At 41.3% G+C, this 17,711-nt stretch overlaps 1 protein-coding gene across 1 annotated transcript in view; it reads left to right on the top strand.

Moving 5' to 3' along the window:
- myo3b (myosin IIIB) overlaps positions 1-17,711 on the top strand; it is a 548,412-nt gene that overhangs the window by 421,964 nt on the left and 108,737 nt on the right. The window contains exons 28-29 of the mRNA XM_078227705.1: positions 307-370; positions 2,216-2,279. Of these exons, the coding sequence (XP_078083831.1) occupies positions 307-370; positions 2,216-2,279 (128 nt within the window). The remainder of the gene's footprint in view (positions 1-306; positions 371-2,215; positions 2,280-17,711) is intronic.

Genomic DNA, 17,711 nt, shown 5'->3' with positions numbered 1-17,711 from the left:
TAAGGTATGATTGATAAATGCAACACCCAGTGTATTTTTGACTGAATGTCATTAAACAAGTCAGTTTGATCAGCAAAGGCTTCAGTGCATATAGTGTGGTTTTGATGTAAATTGTGCCACATCAACGATCCTTTTTATTCTTGATGAAGTCAGCAAAGCCATTTTGGCAAAAATTCTGCACATATAATAGCAAATTATTGATCAATGTGACATTGGGTGTTCTATTGTATATCCAGTATATTTTTCTATATTTCACTATATTCCTTTGACCTTTTAATCTTTTACATTGCTGTTTGTCTCCAGCAGCCCCATCAGTTACAGTGAAGCTCATAAGAAAGTCATTGATGAGAAGAATGAGGAAGATAAAAAGGTAAAATTAAAATAGTCTTAATATAATTGTACGCCCCCCCCCCCACACACACACACACACACACACACACTCACTTCAAAAACCTAAATGCGTAGGTTTGAGATGTATTCAGAGCAGCTTTGCTGAACTATCTTAACATGAAACCACTACAGCAATGTTTGAAGTCTTTGAGACAAAAGGCTGCTTGCATAGAACTGGTTCTGTGGAGAGACAGGGTGGTACAGTGAATAAGAGAATCAAAAGGCTGGAAATTTGCTGCTGTGAATAAACGCTAGCATTTCCCTGAGGTGATTTGTCTTGCACTTCACATTCTACAGATGTTAAAGCCCTTTTCTCTGTAAAGACCTGAGGTTCTTTGGTAGCACTTTGATATCCTGCTTGAATTCAATCTGTGAAATGGAAGAATCACTCTGTGACTTGGAGCCCCGCATAGTCTTTGATGTATGATCCAGTTTTTGCTGCTTACCACTTGATGTTGAAAGGATGAAATGAAAATGTACAGATTTGCCAGTAACTCTGCTAAGTATATGTAAGATTAAAAGGTAAAACCCTTTGGAGTATGTAGTTAGAAATGTTAAACAGATTAATACTTTCCTATTGTTCTTTTATTTAAAAATATAGATTAAATCTAGAGGAAGTCAGTGTGTTACGACCAAAGCACTGAGATTCAGGTATTGGGATAAAAATAGCAGGTTTCAATCTTCAACATGTTACACAACTCATTCTACTCAGAAAATATAACCAGAATTAATTGCAAAAACTATTACTTGTTACTAATATTCTTTTAACTAAGTAATCAATAGAAATGTATATGCAGTGCAGGTGCACTTGTTAATTTTAATTCTGCAGCTAATTTCTAATCAAGTCAGACAAACTAATAGCAAGACCATAACAAATCTTTTTCAATAACCATTTCTTTGTTTTAACTTATTTACATGTATTCAACACCTTACATAATTTTTCAACTTCCGACGCATGTAGGTGATGCCAGGGTCATTCCTCTTGTCACATCTGCTCACAATTTGAGAATGTGAATAATTTGTCTTTTTATATAAAAGTTTGATAAAATCAGTTAGACATTATTTAGACCCCACTGCTAGGGACCCGGGTTCAATTCTGGCCTTGGGTGACTGCACATTCTCCCCGTGCCTGCGTGGGTTTCTTCCAGGTGGTCCGGTTTCCTCCCACTGTCCAAAAATGTGCAGGTTAGGTTGATTGGTCATGCTAAATTGCCCCCTAGTTGCCAGAAATGTGTGGTTATGGGAATAGGTCCTAAGTAAGATGCTCTGTTGAAAAGTTGGTTTAGACTTGATGGGCCAAATGACCTTTCTGCACTATGGGATTCTATAATTATTAAAAACAATTATTTTGCAGCACTGTGCATGCTTCTTGTCGGGGTCTTTTTTGTCTACCTATGGTGTTATTTTGAAATGAGCCATAGAACATTATAATCCTCATTGATGTTTAACATGACTCCTGGTATCATAGAATCCCTACAATGCAGAAGGAGGCCATTTGGCCTAACCAACCTACACCAACAGCAATCCCACCCAGGCCCTATCCCCTTAACCCCATGTATTTACCCTCCCAGTCCCCATGACACTAAAGGGCAATTTAGTATGGCCGACCAACCTAACTCGCACGTCTTTGGAGTGTGGGAGGAAACCAGAATGCCTGGAGAAAAGCCACGCAGACATGGGGAGAATGTACAAACTCCACACAGACAGTGACCCCAGGCTGGAATTGAACCAGGGACGCTGGTGCTGTGAGGCAGCAGTGCCAACCACCGTGCCACCCAATTTAATTTTGGTAAATTTAATTGTTTTAAATTTTGTTCTTTTAAAGGTTTCTGGTGATGTCGCAAATCAACCACCACCAAGGGAAACACAAGCTCATCCAATTATGAAAGGTAAGGCAACATTTGGAGTAAAGAGTAATTTTCCCTTTGTACAACATATATGTAAATTAACATCCTGGATCATGAGTAATTGGCCATTTGCACAAAGTTATTATTTCTCTCCATCCACATACCCATCTGTTTTCTACGTGTAAGCAAGAGCAGTATAAAAACTGCTTTATTTGCATTCACTGTTTGGATTATGACACAGCCAGCAAGGAAGGGGAAATTCTCCAGCATTGACTAGTGTAGCTCGTCTCTAGTTGACTATAGTTTACCCTAATCTGGATTGAGTTGTGAATCCAACTAATAGCTTGAATAGATATTGAGACAAATATTCAATCATGTTTACAAAATGTGAAATTTGGACACATATACCTTATATATTGGATATAATTAATGACATGTTTTGATTGTCTTCAGTCAACTTATGTAGAAAATTAAGAAAGACATGCAAGGGGGGGAATGTCTACCTTTACCATAGTCACATAGGATGTCATCTGTAACTTTGGGATAAGATGGCGTTGTGTAATAGTACTGGACTAGTAATCTAGTGGCCCAAGCCAATGCTCTGAGGACATAGGTTCACAGCAGCTAACTGAATTTAAATTAATTTAATAAATCTGGAATTGAAAGCTAGTCTCAGTAATGGTGACCATGAAACTATCATCAATTGTCATAAAAACCCATCCGGTTCACTCCTTCAGGAAGGAAATCTGCTGTCCTTACCTGGTCTGGCCTACATATTACTCCAGACCCACAGCAATGTAGTTGACTATTAACCCCCCCCCCCCCCCCACCCCCCCGAAATGGCCTTGCAAGCCATTCAGTTCAAGGACAATTAGGGATGGGCAACAAATATTGACTGTGGCCATTTGTGGTACTTGGCATGGGAGGAAACCTGCCTGGTAGATTCAAACATGGAGTTCTGGGAAAGATGAGAACAGATTTGAGATATGATGCAACATTCAAGGACTTTGGAGAGAAAAGGAAGGTAGGAGATGGGACTGAGTGGTCAAGGGTTATATCTTTAAGAAAGGAGTGATGACAGCACTTTTAAAGGAGAGATGGACAATACCTGAAGGGATAGATCCATTTACAGTATTGGTTAAGTATGAGGACCAGGATGGGAAGTTGAGTGATGAGCAGTTTAGTGGGAATAGAATCGAGGGAACAGGAGATGGGCCTCATGGACAAGATGAGCTCAGGGAGGGCATGAGGGAGCGATAGGAGAGAAGCAAGAGAAAAATGCAAGTTCAATGCTAGGGCGGGAGAACATTAAAGGAAGATGGGACAGATAGGCTTAGTGAATGGGAGAGACCTGGCAGAAACAGCTGATTGGAATGTCTCAATCATAGTAACAAGGAAGCTGATGAGCTCCTTGCACTTGTCATTCAAGGTGAGGGTGGAGGCAACAGAAGAAAGGAGTTTGAAAAGACGGTTGCAGTAGGAAAAACAAGCTGGGGTTATCTTTGCGTTCTTAGGTGATTCTAGAATACTGAACAGTTTTAGTAGACAGGAGTAGGAGCCAATAGTGTTTTAAGTGGTCCTGCCAGATCTGGCAGTCAATGACTAAAACAGTTGCCATCTACATCCTTTCAAATCTGTGTGCCATGGACTTAACTGAACAGAAATGAGGGCCATATCAGGGGAACAACCAGAGTGAATGAGAGTAATGGTTGTATTGGGAACTGGGACATCAAAGGTGGAATGAGAGCATGGTTAAGTAAATCAGTAGCTTCATAAATGTCGTGAATGAGGGCAAAAGGCTAGATAGTTGGAATTTTAAGTGAAGCAGTTTTAAGTGAACTGGGATCATTTTTTTCCACATGCGGTTATGGAAGGAGGAAGGGAGATGTGAGTGATACAAGGAAGTGATCAGAGATGGCCTTATTTATGATTGCAACTATGGAAGCAATGAGACCATGTGAAATGGCAAAGTTAAGGGGCTGTTTGGGAGTTAAATGGAGGGAGAGCTTTAGGGAGAGGAGAAGGGGGCTGTGAATGCAAAAGAGAAAGAACATGATGAATTGGGATTGAGGTAGAAATCACTGAGGTTGAGAAGTTGTTTCGAGCTAAGGGAGGAAAATAGTGAAGAAAGTTCAGTGATAAAATTTTTATTATACCCGGAAGGGAAGTACAGAAAACGATAATTTTGAAAGAGAGTTGAGGGGGTGGAATAAATGCGATGCCCAAAGGAGGAGAAGAGTAGTCCGAAGTCTGATCATGTGATAAGCAGCACACAGAAAGGGTTTGAAGCTGATTAGCCTATTTAAAGAAGTATTTAAATGTGCACAGCCCATTCGAACCCCAGCACACGGATTCTTTTGGCCTTTGGGCATGGCACCATAACAGCGAGCATCAGTACAGCTCTCCACTAGCACAGACTTGGCGTGATGGTCACGCTGGGGCTTGGAGCCCTCCGTGTGGTCAGGCAGTACCTATTGAGCAGTGCCCACCATGTACTCCAGCAGTGGCCACCAGGCACTCCTACAGCACCAGTTGGGCACCACCGGAGTGCCAGGAGCAGTGCCGGGGGGTGGGGCTTAGGTAGGGGCCATGACTGGGGGAACTATGCTTGGGGGGGGTTGTGCAGGGGTGGACTGTGGAGGGGGGGGGTCATGATGGGAAGGCATGTCAGGATCACGATGTGCACCCGTCGGGGAGGGGGCCCTGATTCCCCAATGCTGCCGATGAGGGGGGTGGTCTGGATGTCTGTTGTGGGTGGAAGGGGGTCTCCCAGTGCATTGTGAGATCGGGCACTGAGCTCTCTACAGCCAGCTCACCAGCATGTTTAGGCTCAGCCCCTCTCAGAACCGGCACGAAACTCCCACTCTCTAAAAAAGCGACTGAATGTTGAAAGCTTGCGATGCGGAGTGCGCCTGGGAGACCAGCGCAATTCACCACATTTTTCTCACTGTTATCACAGTTGGAAATTTTTTGGGAAAATTCCACCCATTATTTTCTTTCCATTTCAATGGTAATCCCTTCTTAGATTTTTACCCCATCTGAAGAATTTAGCATTTCTTGACGTGGAATTTCATCTGTTACCAGTCTGTCCAGTTTTCAAGTGTATTCAAATCCATCTGCAGCTTATTCCTTTTGACTTTGGAGTCTTCCTCCTTTATTAGCTTTGTATCATTTGAAAATTTAGCCACTAGGCTTGTAACTTCTAGCTTTAGATCATTTATAGATATTGAACAATTGAGACCTCTATAGAACACCAGCAGTGACAGTCTCCCAGGCTGATGACAAATCCTGTGCCATAACCCATTTTTTGGGGGGAAACTAATTAGGTATCTATTGCAAAATATTTCCACTTATTCACATTTGCTTTAGTGAAGCCTTTCCAGACAAACTATATCAAAGGTCTTACTGAAATTCAAGAATTTGAATACAGCTGCAACCTTACCCCTATCAAACTTATTTTCAAAGCCTCAAAATAAATTAGTAATTTAGATTGATAAGACCTGCCTTTCATGAACATATATCAGCTATCTTTTGTTTTATTTCTATTTAGATACTCCATGATTTTTATTACGGGTTTTCAAATATTTACAGACAATGGACACCAAACTTATTGGTCTTGAGTTTCCTGGGTCACTTTGCTACTGTTTAAAAATGAAAGGAGTAACATCTGCCTTTCTCCAGTCCCCAGACACTTCTCTAGTATTCGGTGGGTCCTGGATGCTTAGCAACTTCCTTAGGAATCCTTGGATGTACCTTATCAAGCTCTTGAAAATTATTTGCCATTAGATTTCACAGCTGTTCAGCGACCATGCTGGTAGTGATGTGAATAGTGTCACAACTTACCTCTACAAAATCTTCGACTTTTTTGAGATCAGATAAGTCTTTTCATTTGTAAAAACTTACATGCACATTTGCAGCCTTTGTAGCATCAGTTGTCATGCTGTCAGCAGGTAATTAAGAAGGCAAATGGAATTTTGTCCTTCATTGCTAGAGGGATGGAGTTTAAAAACAGGGAGGTTATGTTGTAGCTGTACAAGGTGCTGGTGAGGCCACACCTGAAGTACTGTGTACAGTTTTGGTCTCCTTACTTGAGAAAATATATACTGGCACTGGAGGGGGGGGGGGGGGGGTGCAAAGGAGATTCATTAGATTGATTCCGGAGTTGAGAGAGTTGGCTTCTGAGGAGAGACTGAGTAGACTGGGACTATACTCATTGGAATTTAGAAGAATGAGGGGGGATCTTATAGAAACATATAAAGTTATGAAGGGAATAGATAAGATAAAAGCAGGGAGGTTGTTTCTACTGGCAGGTGAAACCAGAACTGGGGGCATAGCCTCAAAATAAGTGGGAGCAGATTTAGAACTGAACTGAGGAGGAACTTCTTCATCCAAAGGGTTGTGAATCTGTGGAATTCCCTGCCCACTGAAGCAGTTGAGGCTACCTCGCTGAATGTTTTTAAGGCAAAGATAGATAGAAATTTGAACAGTAAAGGAATTGAGAGTTATGGTAAGGGGGTGGGTTATTGGAGCTGAGACCACAAAAAGATCATCCATGATCATATTGAATGGCGGAGCAAGCTTAAGGGGTCAAATGGCCTACTCCTGCTCCTAGTTCTTATGTTTACCCAATACTAATTTCAGTTTAAAATTTTTCATTTTATTTTAATAACTTAAAAAATTTTTTTAAAGGTTTATTATTCTTCTTAATTTCTCTTCAAGTCATATTCACTTGAAATGTTTTCTTTCCCATCTGATATCTATTTTACAGTTTACTTCTGCTGTTTTGGTTTAATAACATCATACATGGTTGTGTAATTAATCACAAAGAGTTATTCAATAGGTGGAGTTTATTGATGTGCTACTAATACGATTGAAATATAAAAATATAGTACAAAACATGCATGAAATACAAAATTATATGGACTGTAGTGAATGTAAGTGCTTGATGTTATCAAATGCTGAAAATATTTTTCAACCCTGCTCACCACAGGGGGCTCTGCAAGTCAAAGCTGCTCCTTCTGCCTCTTGTCACTCATTTCCAGAGCCCTTGTTCATAATGAGGGTTCAGGATAGGGGAACGGGAGGTTTGGCAAGAGGAGGGATTGGCGAGAGGAAGAGTCGGGGAACGGCAGAGGCTGCAAACTCGGAGTCAGCAGCAAGAGGGTGGATTAGGAAGTGTGTGAGGTTTTGAGCTGGTAGGTCAGCAGCAAGAAAGGGTCTGAGGGAGGCTTCTCCAAAATGACACTGATCGAGTCATGCTCCCCTACATGAGACTGATGCAAAATGACTTACTCACAATGCTAAATAAGAATATACACCCCATTAAATTACTGACATTAAAGCGAGATAACATAAAACAGAGCAATATAAATCAGGTAGGCCACCTCATCCAGAAGTGACCACCAATTCTCCTTGTTTATGTTTGTGAGCAACTCGGGGTTCTGCTCTGTCACCAGTTGAATGAGACTTGAAATTCTGGAAACATGATTCTTTACAATCTGGATGCCTACCACCAGTTGAGGCTTTTAAATGGGAAATAATGCCCACTTAACCATTATTGGATGGGACAGTGCCTCAAGGGAAGCCTGCAAAGCAAGTTCTGTTGAATTTGTTTGTGGGCTGCTGGGGTGGGTGATACCTTTGTTCCATGGTACTTAATACCTGATTGAGGGACCCAGCATTGGGAAGTGGGGGCCTGCTGAGAACCACACCCTCTGCCACTGCTGCCAGCCATTACCCTCATGCCTACCCCAACCTGTAACCCCATCCTGCCCTCATCTGTGGCTTGGGACCTTTTGTGATCTTGGGCCTCTGGTGGATGCATTGCCAGCAGCTGCCACTGCTGCCACTTCTCCTACTGGCACTGTCTGGTAAGGGGCATCTGCCAGCCTCTGGCAGGCTGCTCTCGGGGGATGGGATTTCCAACTCTGGGCATCCTTGGTGCTGGAGAAGGCCCAATGGTGGTCTGAGAGGCACAATATTAGTGTGCCTTCCACAAAGGAGTCAACGCGGAGCTCTCGCCTGCTCTCCAGCCAGCAGGCGAGACCCCTGTCACCTTCATAAAGTATCACTTTATGTCAGATGTGCAAGCTGGCCTGTCTTTCTTCCTGCGGCTTCTCCAAATCCATTATAGCTCAATGGAATTCCCAATTTTAGCATTCTGACTTCTCTGGGGCTGTCGCTGCTGTTCATAGCAGTGTCACGGGAAGATATCATTCCAGGAATATTGTCAAAAAGCAGCCGCAATGGCATAAAACACTACAACCAAAGTTCATGAATTGAAGAATTTTTCAGACAGGAAGGATATCAATTTAAACAGCCCCAGTTTCTCCTCTCTCCATCTGTCCATAAACAGAAAGATATTTTGGTTTGTTTCCACCTTATTTATATATTTCCCAAACCCTCAGTTTTGATGTAATTCAATTTTCTATCTCTAACCCCACAACAAACTCATGATAGGATGAACTCAGAGGGTTAGTTTATTTGCAAACACTCAAATGAGGGAGGAGGGTAGCAACATTGTCTCCTTTTCAATCATACAGTAACAGAATGCTCGAGGAAATAAAGATTTACAGGGCAAAGACCACAGAGAAAGGAACTACTGTTTCACTTGAATCTAGATCTAGAATCAAAGTCCAATGGCCTATTCCTTCACAGAAATTGGGCAGGCTGAACTAATGCTGGATAATTTATTTTCCTGTAGAGTTGACTTCAATGAGGAAATAGGCATGCAGAAATTAATTAGTCAATGTAGGAAATGATGCAGAAGTTCGGGTAGTAATAGTATAGATGGAGATCAGGCATCCAAACCTGGACAGAGCCTCTTTTCTGTGCTGCTGCTTGGTAGGTGGCGAATGACAAACTGAGGTTTTTAATACAGCAAGACAGTATAACGAGTTCTCCCAGTTAGAGGTTCATGTAGCATGCAAAACAAGATAAATGAGTTGACAGCACAAATCATTGCAAACGAGTATGATTTGGTGGCCATTACAGAGACATGGTTGCAGGATGGTCACGACTGGGAGTTGAATATCCAGGGGTATCAAACAGTTCGCAGGGACCGACAGGAAGGTAAGGGAGGTGGTGCAGCTCTGATATTTAAGGATGATATCAGGGCGGTAGTGAGAGATGATATAGGTTCTATGGAAAAAAAGGTTGAATCCATTTGGGTGGAAATTAGAAATAGTAAGGAGAAAAGGTCACTGATAGGCGTAGTCTACAGGCCACCAAATAATGACATCATGGTGGGGCGAGAAATAAACAAAGAAATAACTGATGCATGTAAAAATGGTACAGCAATTATCATGGGGGATTTTAATCTACATATCAATTGGTCAAACCAGGTCAGCCAAGGCAGCCTTGAGGAGGAATTCATAGAATGTACCCGCAATAGCTTCCTTGAACAGTATGTAATGGAACCGACAAGGGAACAAGCTATCCTAGATCTGGTCCTGTGTAATGAGACGGGAATAATTAATGATCTAGGGATCCTCTTGGAAGAAGCGATCACAGAATGGTTGAATTTAAAATACAGATGGAGCGTGAGAAGATAAAATCCAATACCAGTGTCTTGTGCTTAAACAAAGGAGACTATAAAGGGATGAGGGAGCAGTTGGCTAAGGTAGACTGGGAGCAAAAGCTTTATGGTGGGACAATTGAGGAACAGTGGAGGACCTTTAAAGCAATCTTTCACAGTGCTCAGCAAAAGTATATACCAGTGATAAGAAAGGACTGTAGAAAAAGAGATAATCCGCCATGGATAGGTAAGGAAATAAAGGAGGGTATCAAATTGAGAGAAAATGCATACAAAGTGGCAAAGATTAGTGGGAACCTAGAGGATTGGGAAATCTTTAAAGATCAGCAGAAAGCCACGAAAAAAGTTATAAAGAAAGGCAAGATGGATTATGAGAGTAAACTAGCTCAGAATATAAAAACAGATAGCAAATGTTTCCACAAATATGTAAGACGAAAAAGAGTGGCGAAAGTAAACATTGGTCCTTTAGATGAAGAGAAGGGGGACGTAATAACTGGAAATCAGAAAATGGCTGAGGCATTGAACAGGTATTTTGTGTCAGTGTTCACAGTGGAAGACACAAATAACATGCCAAAAATTGATGACAGGAAGGCTTTGGCAGGTGAGAACCTAGAAACTATCATTATCACGAGAGAGGTAATGTTGGGCAAGTTAATGGGCTAAAGGCAGACAAGTCTCCTGGTCCTGATGGAATGCATTCCAGGGTACTAAAAGAGATGGCGGGAGAAATAGCAAATGCACTAGTGGTAATTTACCAAAATTCGCTGGACTCTGGGGTGGTTCCCACATATTGGAAAACAGCAAATGTGACGCCACTGTTTAAAAAAGGAGGTAGACAAAAGGCAGGTAACTATAGGCCGGTTAGCCTAACTTCTGTAGTAGGGAAAATGCTTGAATCTATCATCAAGGAAGAAATAGCGAGACATCTGGATATAAATTGTCCCATTGGTAAGACGCAGCATGGGTTCATGAAGGGCAGGTCATGTTTGACTAATTTGGTGGAATTCTTTGAGAACATTACATGTGCAGTGGACAATGGGGAACCTGTGGATGTGGTGTATCTGGATTTCCAGAAGGCATTTGACAAGTGCCGCACCAAAGACTGCTACATAAGATAAAGATGCACAGTGTTACGGGTAATGTATTAGCATGGACAGAGGATTGGTTAACTAACAGAAAGCAAAGAATGGGGGTAAATGGGTGTTTTTCTGGTTGGCGATCAGTGACTAGTGGTGTGCCTCAGGGATCAGTGTTGGGACCGCAATTGTTTACAATTTACATCGATGATTTGGAGTTGGGGACCAAGTGTAGTGTGTCAAAATTCGCAGATGACACTAAGATGGGTGGAAGAGCAAAGTGTGCAGAGGACGCTGAAAGTCTGCAAAGGGATATAGATAATCTAAGTGAGTGGGTGAGGGTCTGGCAGATGGAGTACAATGTTGGTAAATGTGAGGTCATCTAGTTTGGTAGGAATAACAGCAAAATGGACTATTATTTAAATGGTAAAAAATTGCAGCATGCTGCTGTGCAGAGGGTCCTTGCGCAGGAATCTCAAGGAGTTGGTTTGCAGGTGCAGCAGGAAATTAAGAAGGCAAATGGAATTTTGTCCTTCATTGCTCGAGGGATGGAGTTTAAAAACAGCGTGATTATGTTGCAGTTGTATAAGGTGCTGATGAGGCCACATCTGGAGTACTGTGTACTTTTTTGGTCTCCTTACTTGAGAAAGGATATACTGGCACTGGAGGGGGTGCAGAGGAGGTTCCCGAGGTTGATTCCGGAGTTGAGAGGGTTGACTTATGAAGAGAGACTGAGTAGACTGGGGCTATACTCATTGGAATTCAGAAGAATGAGAGGAGATCTTATAGAAACATATAAGATTATGACGGGAATAGATAAGATAGAAGCAGGGAAGTTGTTTCCACTGGCGGGTGAAACTAGAACTAGGGGGCATAGCCTCAAAATAAGGGGAAGCAGATTTAGGACTGAGTTGAGGAGGAACTTCTTCACACAAAGGGTTGTGAATGTGTGGAATTCCCTGCCCAGTGAAGCAGTTGAGGATAGATAAATCTTTGAACAGTAAAGGAATTAAGGGTTATGGTGAGCAGGCGGGTAAATGGAGCTGAGTCCACAAAAAGATCAGCCATGATCTTATTGAATGGTGGAGCAGGCTCAAGGGGCCAGATGGCCTACTCCTGCTCCTAGTTCTTATACTCTTATAGCTTATTATGTTACATTACTACCATGTCTCCACACTACCATTCATAAAAGATGTGGATTATTTGTCTGGGACCCTGAGATTGTTAATGTTCTGACCATTAAGATTAAGGAAAGCTGCAGGACTCTTTGTCCTAGCAGACTGGTAGACTTTGGCCAGCCTGGATTCTGAAATGCAAAAGACCTTCGTATAGTTCTCTTTGAACTTGGTCGCTGTAGTCCATATATATAAACTATATAATAAAAATATAGAAGGCAGGATTTTCTGGCCCCTCTCCCAATCCCGCCGAAGTCAACGGGCATTTGAATGGCTCACCACATCCACTGTGGGGAATCCCTTGCAGGGAGCAGCCGGGAGAATCCTGGTGATAGTGTGAGGTCTTAGCCCTGTTACAAGAACAGTAAAGATTTTAAAATTTCATGTACCATTCCAATTGCTAATCACACCTTTATGAATCCAAAAATGTCTTAAATTTAGATAGGAAATTCTGACTTTGAGATTTAAATACTCGAGCCTGCGTCCCCATTTCTATGATGTGCACTCATGAAATGCAGGAGTGAATTCTGGGATTCAGCCTCATTTCTACTCTTACGGCTATATTTTTTCTATAACGAATTTTAGCTTTTTTGAAAGCACTTAATATGAGTTATTTTTGTACTTCCAGTTTTATCTCTGATGTATCCTATAACCTGACCTGTCTGACAATCTTGGGATAGCGCTTTGCTATCACATTTAAGTTTTTATTCTTCATTTATGAGAATGTACAGTGAATGTCAACACACCATTTGGGAAGTGGGGCAAGTGGCTAAAATATCATGCCCAAGCCAAATCCTTGCCTTAACTGATCTCCACACATACTCACTTTAAATTTGGTTAATCAAACTGCAGCCTCTTCCATTTCTCTTTTTTAACTATAGATATTGAAGGCAATAGTTGAACACTTATCCTCCACCTGATATTAGTCCTGTTCTTCCAACGCCTTTAAATTCCAACGCCATGATTCTGTAGAAATTTCCCAGGGGGTTTGAACTTCCAATGGGTGATTCCCTTGCTGCCTGGGTCCCTCCAAAAAAGTTTTCATCTCTGAGTTACAGTCAGAGCTCTCAGACAGTTCCAACTTGCTTACCTGAAATGTTAGACAGAGAAATCCTAGTCTAACTCATAGGTAACTAAGCAATTGACTCCTCTTTGACTCTCAACTACACCCCAATTCCTCTGTCCACCCCAGACCACCCCCCGACCACCTCCAACCCCCGACTGTCTCTCCCTTACCCCCCTCCCCCACCGATCCCCAACTCCCTGTCTTGCCCCTGACTCTCCCAGACCTCACAACTCTCCCCTGACTCCCTGGGTGGGATTTTCCAGCCACACTTACCCTAAGACCAGAAAATCCTATCCGAGATCAACAGACCTATGCATGGCCTGCCCTGCCTGATACAAAATTCCTTGGTGGGCAGGACAGGAAAATTCCGCCCCCTAAGTCCCGGTTGACCCAACATGACTAGCCCCCATCACATGACTCCCCCTCCAACCCGATCTGACCAGCCCTCACGAATCAACTCCCCCTGACTCGACCTGACCACACCAACCACCCAACTCCCCGAAATCAAGGAAGGAAAGTGGGCAGTTTCTTATTTGGTCAGGGTTTGAACCAGAGGTTCAACCTTGATCGGATGATTTTCCAGTTGTGCTCACCCTGAGACCAAATTTTCCGCCCAAGATGAAGGGATCCTTAAATGGTATGTCAAATTTTCCACCCTGCCTGCAACGATTCCCATGGCAGCTGGACTGGAAAATGTACCTCAGACTTTGTACTTCCACATCGTAACATTTGCTTACAAGCCAAGTTATCAGGAGGCTGAAAATACCTTTATTTTTAAAACTGCTGATGTTATGAAATGAAAGGAATAGAAAAAGCACAATTTCTATAGGAATCAGATGAATATTATGCCATGGGTGTTACTATACCTACATTTTGTAGCTGCTTATATAGTTTATTTAACCAAAATAAGTGCACCGTTCTCCAATTTACCAGCGCTGAACTGAACGATTCTTGGCTTTCAGCCCATAGAGAAGCTGTGTTAATCCTTATTGTAGTTCATTAGTGGATCATTTTTAATTAATGAAAAGAGGGAATAAATGCTATCATAACCTTTGTAGAATATATAGAAAATTAGAAAAACTTTTCTGGCTCAGTTGTAAAGAAAAAAATAATCAAAATATTTGCATATATAATTAAAAAAAATGTAATGCATGTTGGCAAGAGTTCTGAGAGATGTTTGTTACGAATACAGAGTACGATAGTCTCATAGGATAACATCTCAATATTAATTGAAATGATTCCAACATATCTTATGTTTCTGCTTTTGAAACATTAAACAGCCAAAGTTTTTTATTAAAGAAATCTAAGAATTGAAAAATAATGAGAAATTAAAAATATCTTAATGTTTCTACATGAAGTGGAGCCAGTAAATGAGAAAATGTGTACTTTTTTCAGATAAGTCTGTTCATCTGCATCTTTAAACAAACAAGTTCCCTCCTATATGTCAGAACAAATCAAATGTTTCTGATTAGTGCACTGTTCCTATGAAGCTTATTGCTGCTTGATAGTATTACCCATACAACATGCATTGATCTTAGCATCTTCAAAGGCCAGGGTACTTGTGACTGAGCCAAAAATTAAAAATTAAACTACAAGTTCAGTGAATGGAATTTCATTCACTGGTTGAAAAATATCTGGAATCAAAAACCAAGGTAAAGGTGACTGAGCCAGTGACATATAGTGAATCATGATTAGCAGAGGCCTGAGATCAGATTATCTTTTGAATGCACTTGACAAAAGAATATCATGTGGTACTGAAACACCTACCAGTTGGAGAGAAAGTTTTGAAAAATTACAAAATAGGTTTAAAGACAAACTTAACATGTTGACATTCTCAGCTGAAAGGTCTCTGCAGAGTGTACTCTATGAACAATAACAATGCGGTGCTTGGCCCAAGATCCCTTTCTGTTACTTTTCCTTCCCTCCCTCTGCTGAAATGTCCAGAACATTTTACTGAGGGGAAAAAACAAGATTTCATCCCAAGTGAAACTTGACACTGACCTGACACCTGAAACATCATTCTTTCTGTTCCATAGTTCAGTCAACTGATAAATCCAATGTACACAGTGAAATGTTTTGAGTGTTACCCCCTCCCCCACAAGCACACACACACACACACCATCATGTGTCTTCAGGATACACTTGCTGTTAGAATTCATGGATTTACGTCTCACTCCAGAGACTTAAATCATAATCTAGGCTGACCCTTTGGCTAGAACCTTGAGCCCCTGCCAGGATAGGGAACAGAGGCAGGTGAGTGCTAAAAGTGCCAAGTGTTTATTGGTTCCAAGTGCCCCTGGACTGTTTTCCCGGAGGTGGGATGAGAGGATATGGCAGGGCAGTAGCAAGTACAGCTAACCAATAGCCACTTCAAGCCTATTGAAGGAAGCCAACTGGGACCTTCTATTCGGCTTCCAGGTGCCTCTCAGCCAAACAGGACAGCTTAGCTGCCTGGTGATGGCCTCCTTGTGCTTGATCAAAGGGCCAGCAGTCCAGACAAGCTTAAAGGCCCTTCCATCCTGTCAATTTCAGTCGCATCTGCAGGCCTACCTGGGCAGGGCTCCTCCAAGGTGTAACCAGAGTGCTGCATCTATTTTTTACTCTAACTCTGTAAAGGTTACAGAGACAGTTAGGCCTCCATTTTGGGGTACCCTCTCTCTCACTTTTCAATGGCATCTTGCTGTTTTCAAGTTGCATGGCCTCTGGCCCTCAAGCTTTGGGAGCATGTCTATTATCCTTGATTGGGTGGAGAGCAAGTGAGTGACTATTTCTCACACACTGCAGTCTTCTGACCCTCATTTGAGCTTGGTGCCAGGATTCAGAAGCCCACCGGAAAATTTTGTCGTTTAGTTTGGAGTGAGTACTGCATTGTCGAAAATGCTATCTTTTAGATGAGATGCACACCAAAGTCTAATCTCCCTCTTGGATGGATATAATAGATCTAATGGCACTCTTCAAAAAGTAGAGGAGTTTTTATGGTGTCCTGAACAATATTTATCCTGTGTTCAACACCAGTAAAACACATTTGGTCATTTGACTTATTGCTATATGTTGGACCTTGCCATATGCAAATTGACTGCTGTATGGTCTCTACATTACAGTGGTCAACACGCATCAACTGTAGTTTATTGACAGTGAACATTTTGGGATGTCATGACATCAAAGGCACTATTTTGGGACAAGATTAATTGCCACTTGGAAGAATCTAAGTTAACAAAAGACACCCAACTTGAATTTGTTGAATAAAAGTAAAATACAGCAGATGCTGCTGAAAAAAAAGAAAATTATGGAAAAGCTCAGCAGGTCTTGCAGCATCTGTGGAGATCCAAAAGTGCTCATGTTTCGAGTCCACTCGGACGCTTCTTCGAAACCCAAAGTATTAAGTCTGTTTCTCTCACCACTGATGCTGCCAGACTGCTGAATATTTTCAGCATTTGCTGTTTGAAAAGACAAATTGCGTCTGACAAATTTGACTGAATTTTTTGAAGTAACATAAAGGGTTGGTGGAGAAATTGCAGTTGCTGTTGTCTACATGGACTTTCAGATGGCACTTAAAAAAGTACCACAGAATAGTTTTGTAGCAAATTTCAAGCCCATGGGAAGAAAGCATTCGTGACAACTAGGATGCAAATTGATAAGCGACAGAGGCTCGTGGCAAGCAGTTGTCTATAAGACTGGAGGGAAACATACAGTGGTATCCCCTTGGGGTAGTCTGAGGAACACTACTTTTTACTATATATTAACGGCATGAACTTGGATATCGTGGGCCTAATTTCAAAGTCTGAAGATGACGCAAAGCTTGAAAACATAGTAAGCAATGACAGTAGCAGGTTTCAGAATGTAGACTAGTGATATCAGAAGACAAATGGCACATGAAATTTATTACAGAGATGTGTTGTATGAAACATTTTAGAAGAAAAATGCAGAGTAAAATAAATTGTATGGTAGAATTTTAAAGGGGAGTTCGCGAACGTGGAGCATACAAACACAAATATTTGAAGATAGAAGATTAAGAAGCTTGTTAAAATGCATTATAAATGGGGCTAATGAGTACAAAAACAATTATATTATTGTAAATCTTTCTAAATTGCTGATAGGGCCTCAGCTGGAATAATGCGACCAATTCTGAGCACTACAAATTAGGAGGGTGCAGAACAGATTTACCTAAATTTCATCAAGGATAAAGAAATTTAGTTATGAAAAGAGACAAGAAGCTGAGATTATTCTCCTGAAAGCAGAACAATTTAAGAGGAGATTTAGTAGAGGTGTTTAAAAATTGAGCACTTTTCATAGAATGGATCGGGAGAAACTGTATGGGTCAGTATCCAAAGGACACAGATTTATGTTATTTTTTAACAAAGGCAAGGAGAGATGAGAATGTTTTTACATGGCAAGTTGTTATGAAATTGCCCCCATATGTAAGCAGTAAAGTAGAGCAATTTATCTGCTTACAGCATTAAAGAATCCTTAAAATAAAGGGATATTTCTACTATTTTCAATGGATTTTCAATTAGTTTGTAATTTTTCTGTTTGATCAGTGGTACTATAAGAGATATAATTCTAAAGACACAGTTGCCAGTATTTCAAGTCAAGTGTATTAGAATTTAGAACTAAAATATGAAC

Source organism: Mustelus asterias, chromosome 14 (genome assembly GCF_964213995.1).
Source record: "Mustelus asterias chromosome 14, sMusAst1.hap1.1, whole genome shotgun sequence".
Lineage (NCBI taxonomy): Eukaryota > Metazoa > Chordata > Chondrichthyes > Carcharhiniformes > Triakidae > Mustelus > Mustelus asterias.
Note: the sequence above shows the minus strand (reverse complement) of the source record. Positions and strands in the feature narration are given on the sequence as shown.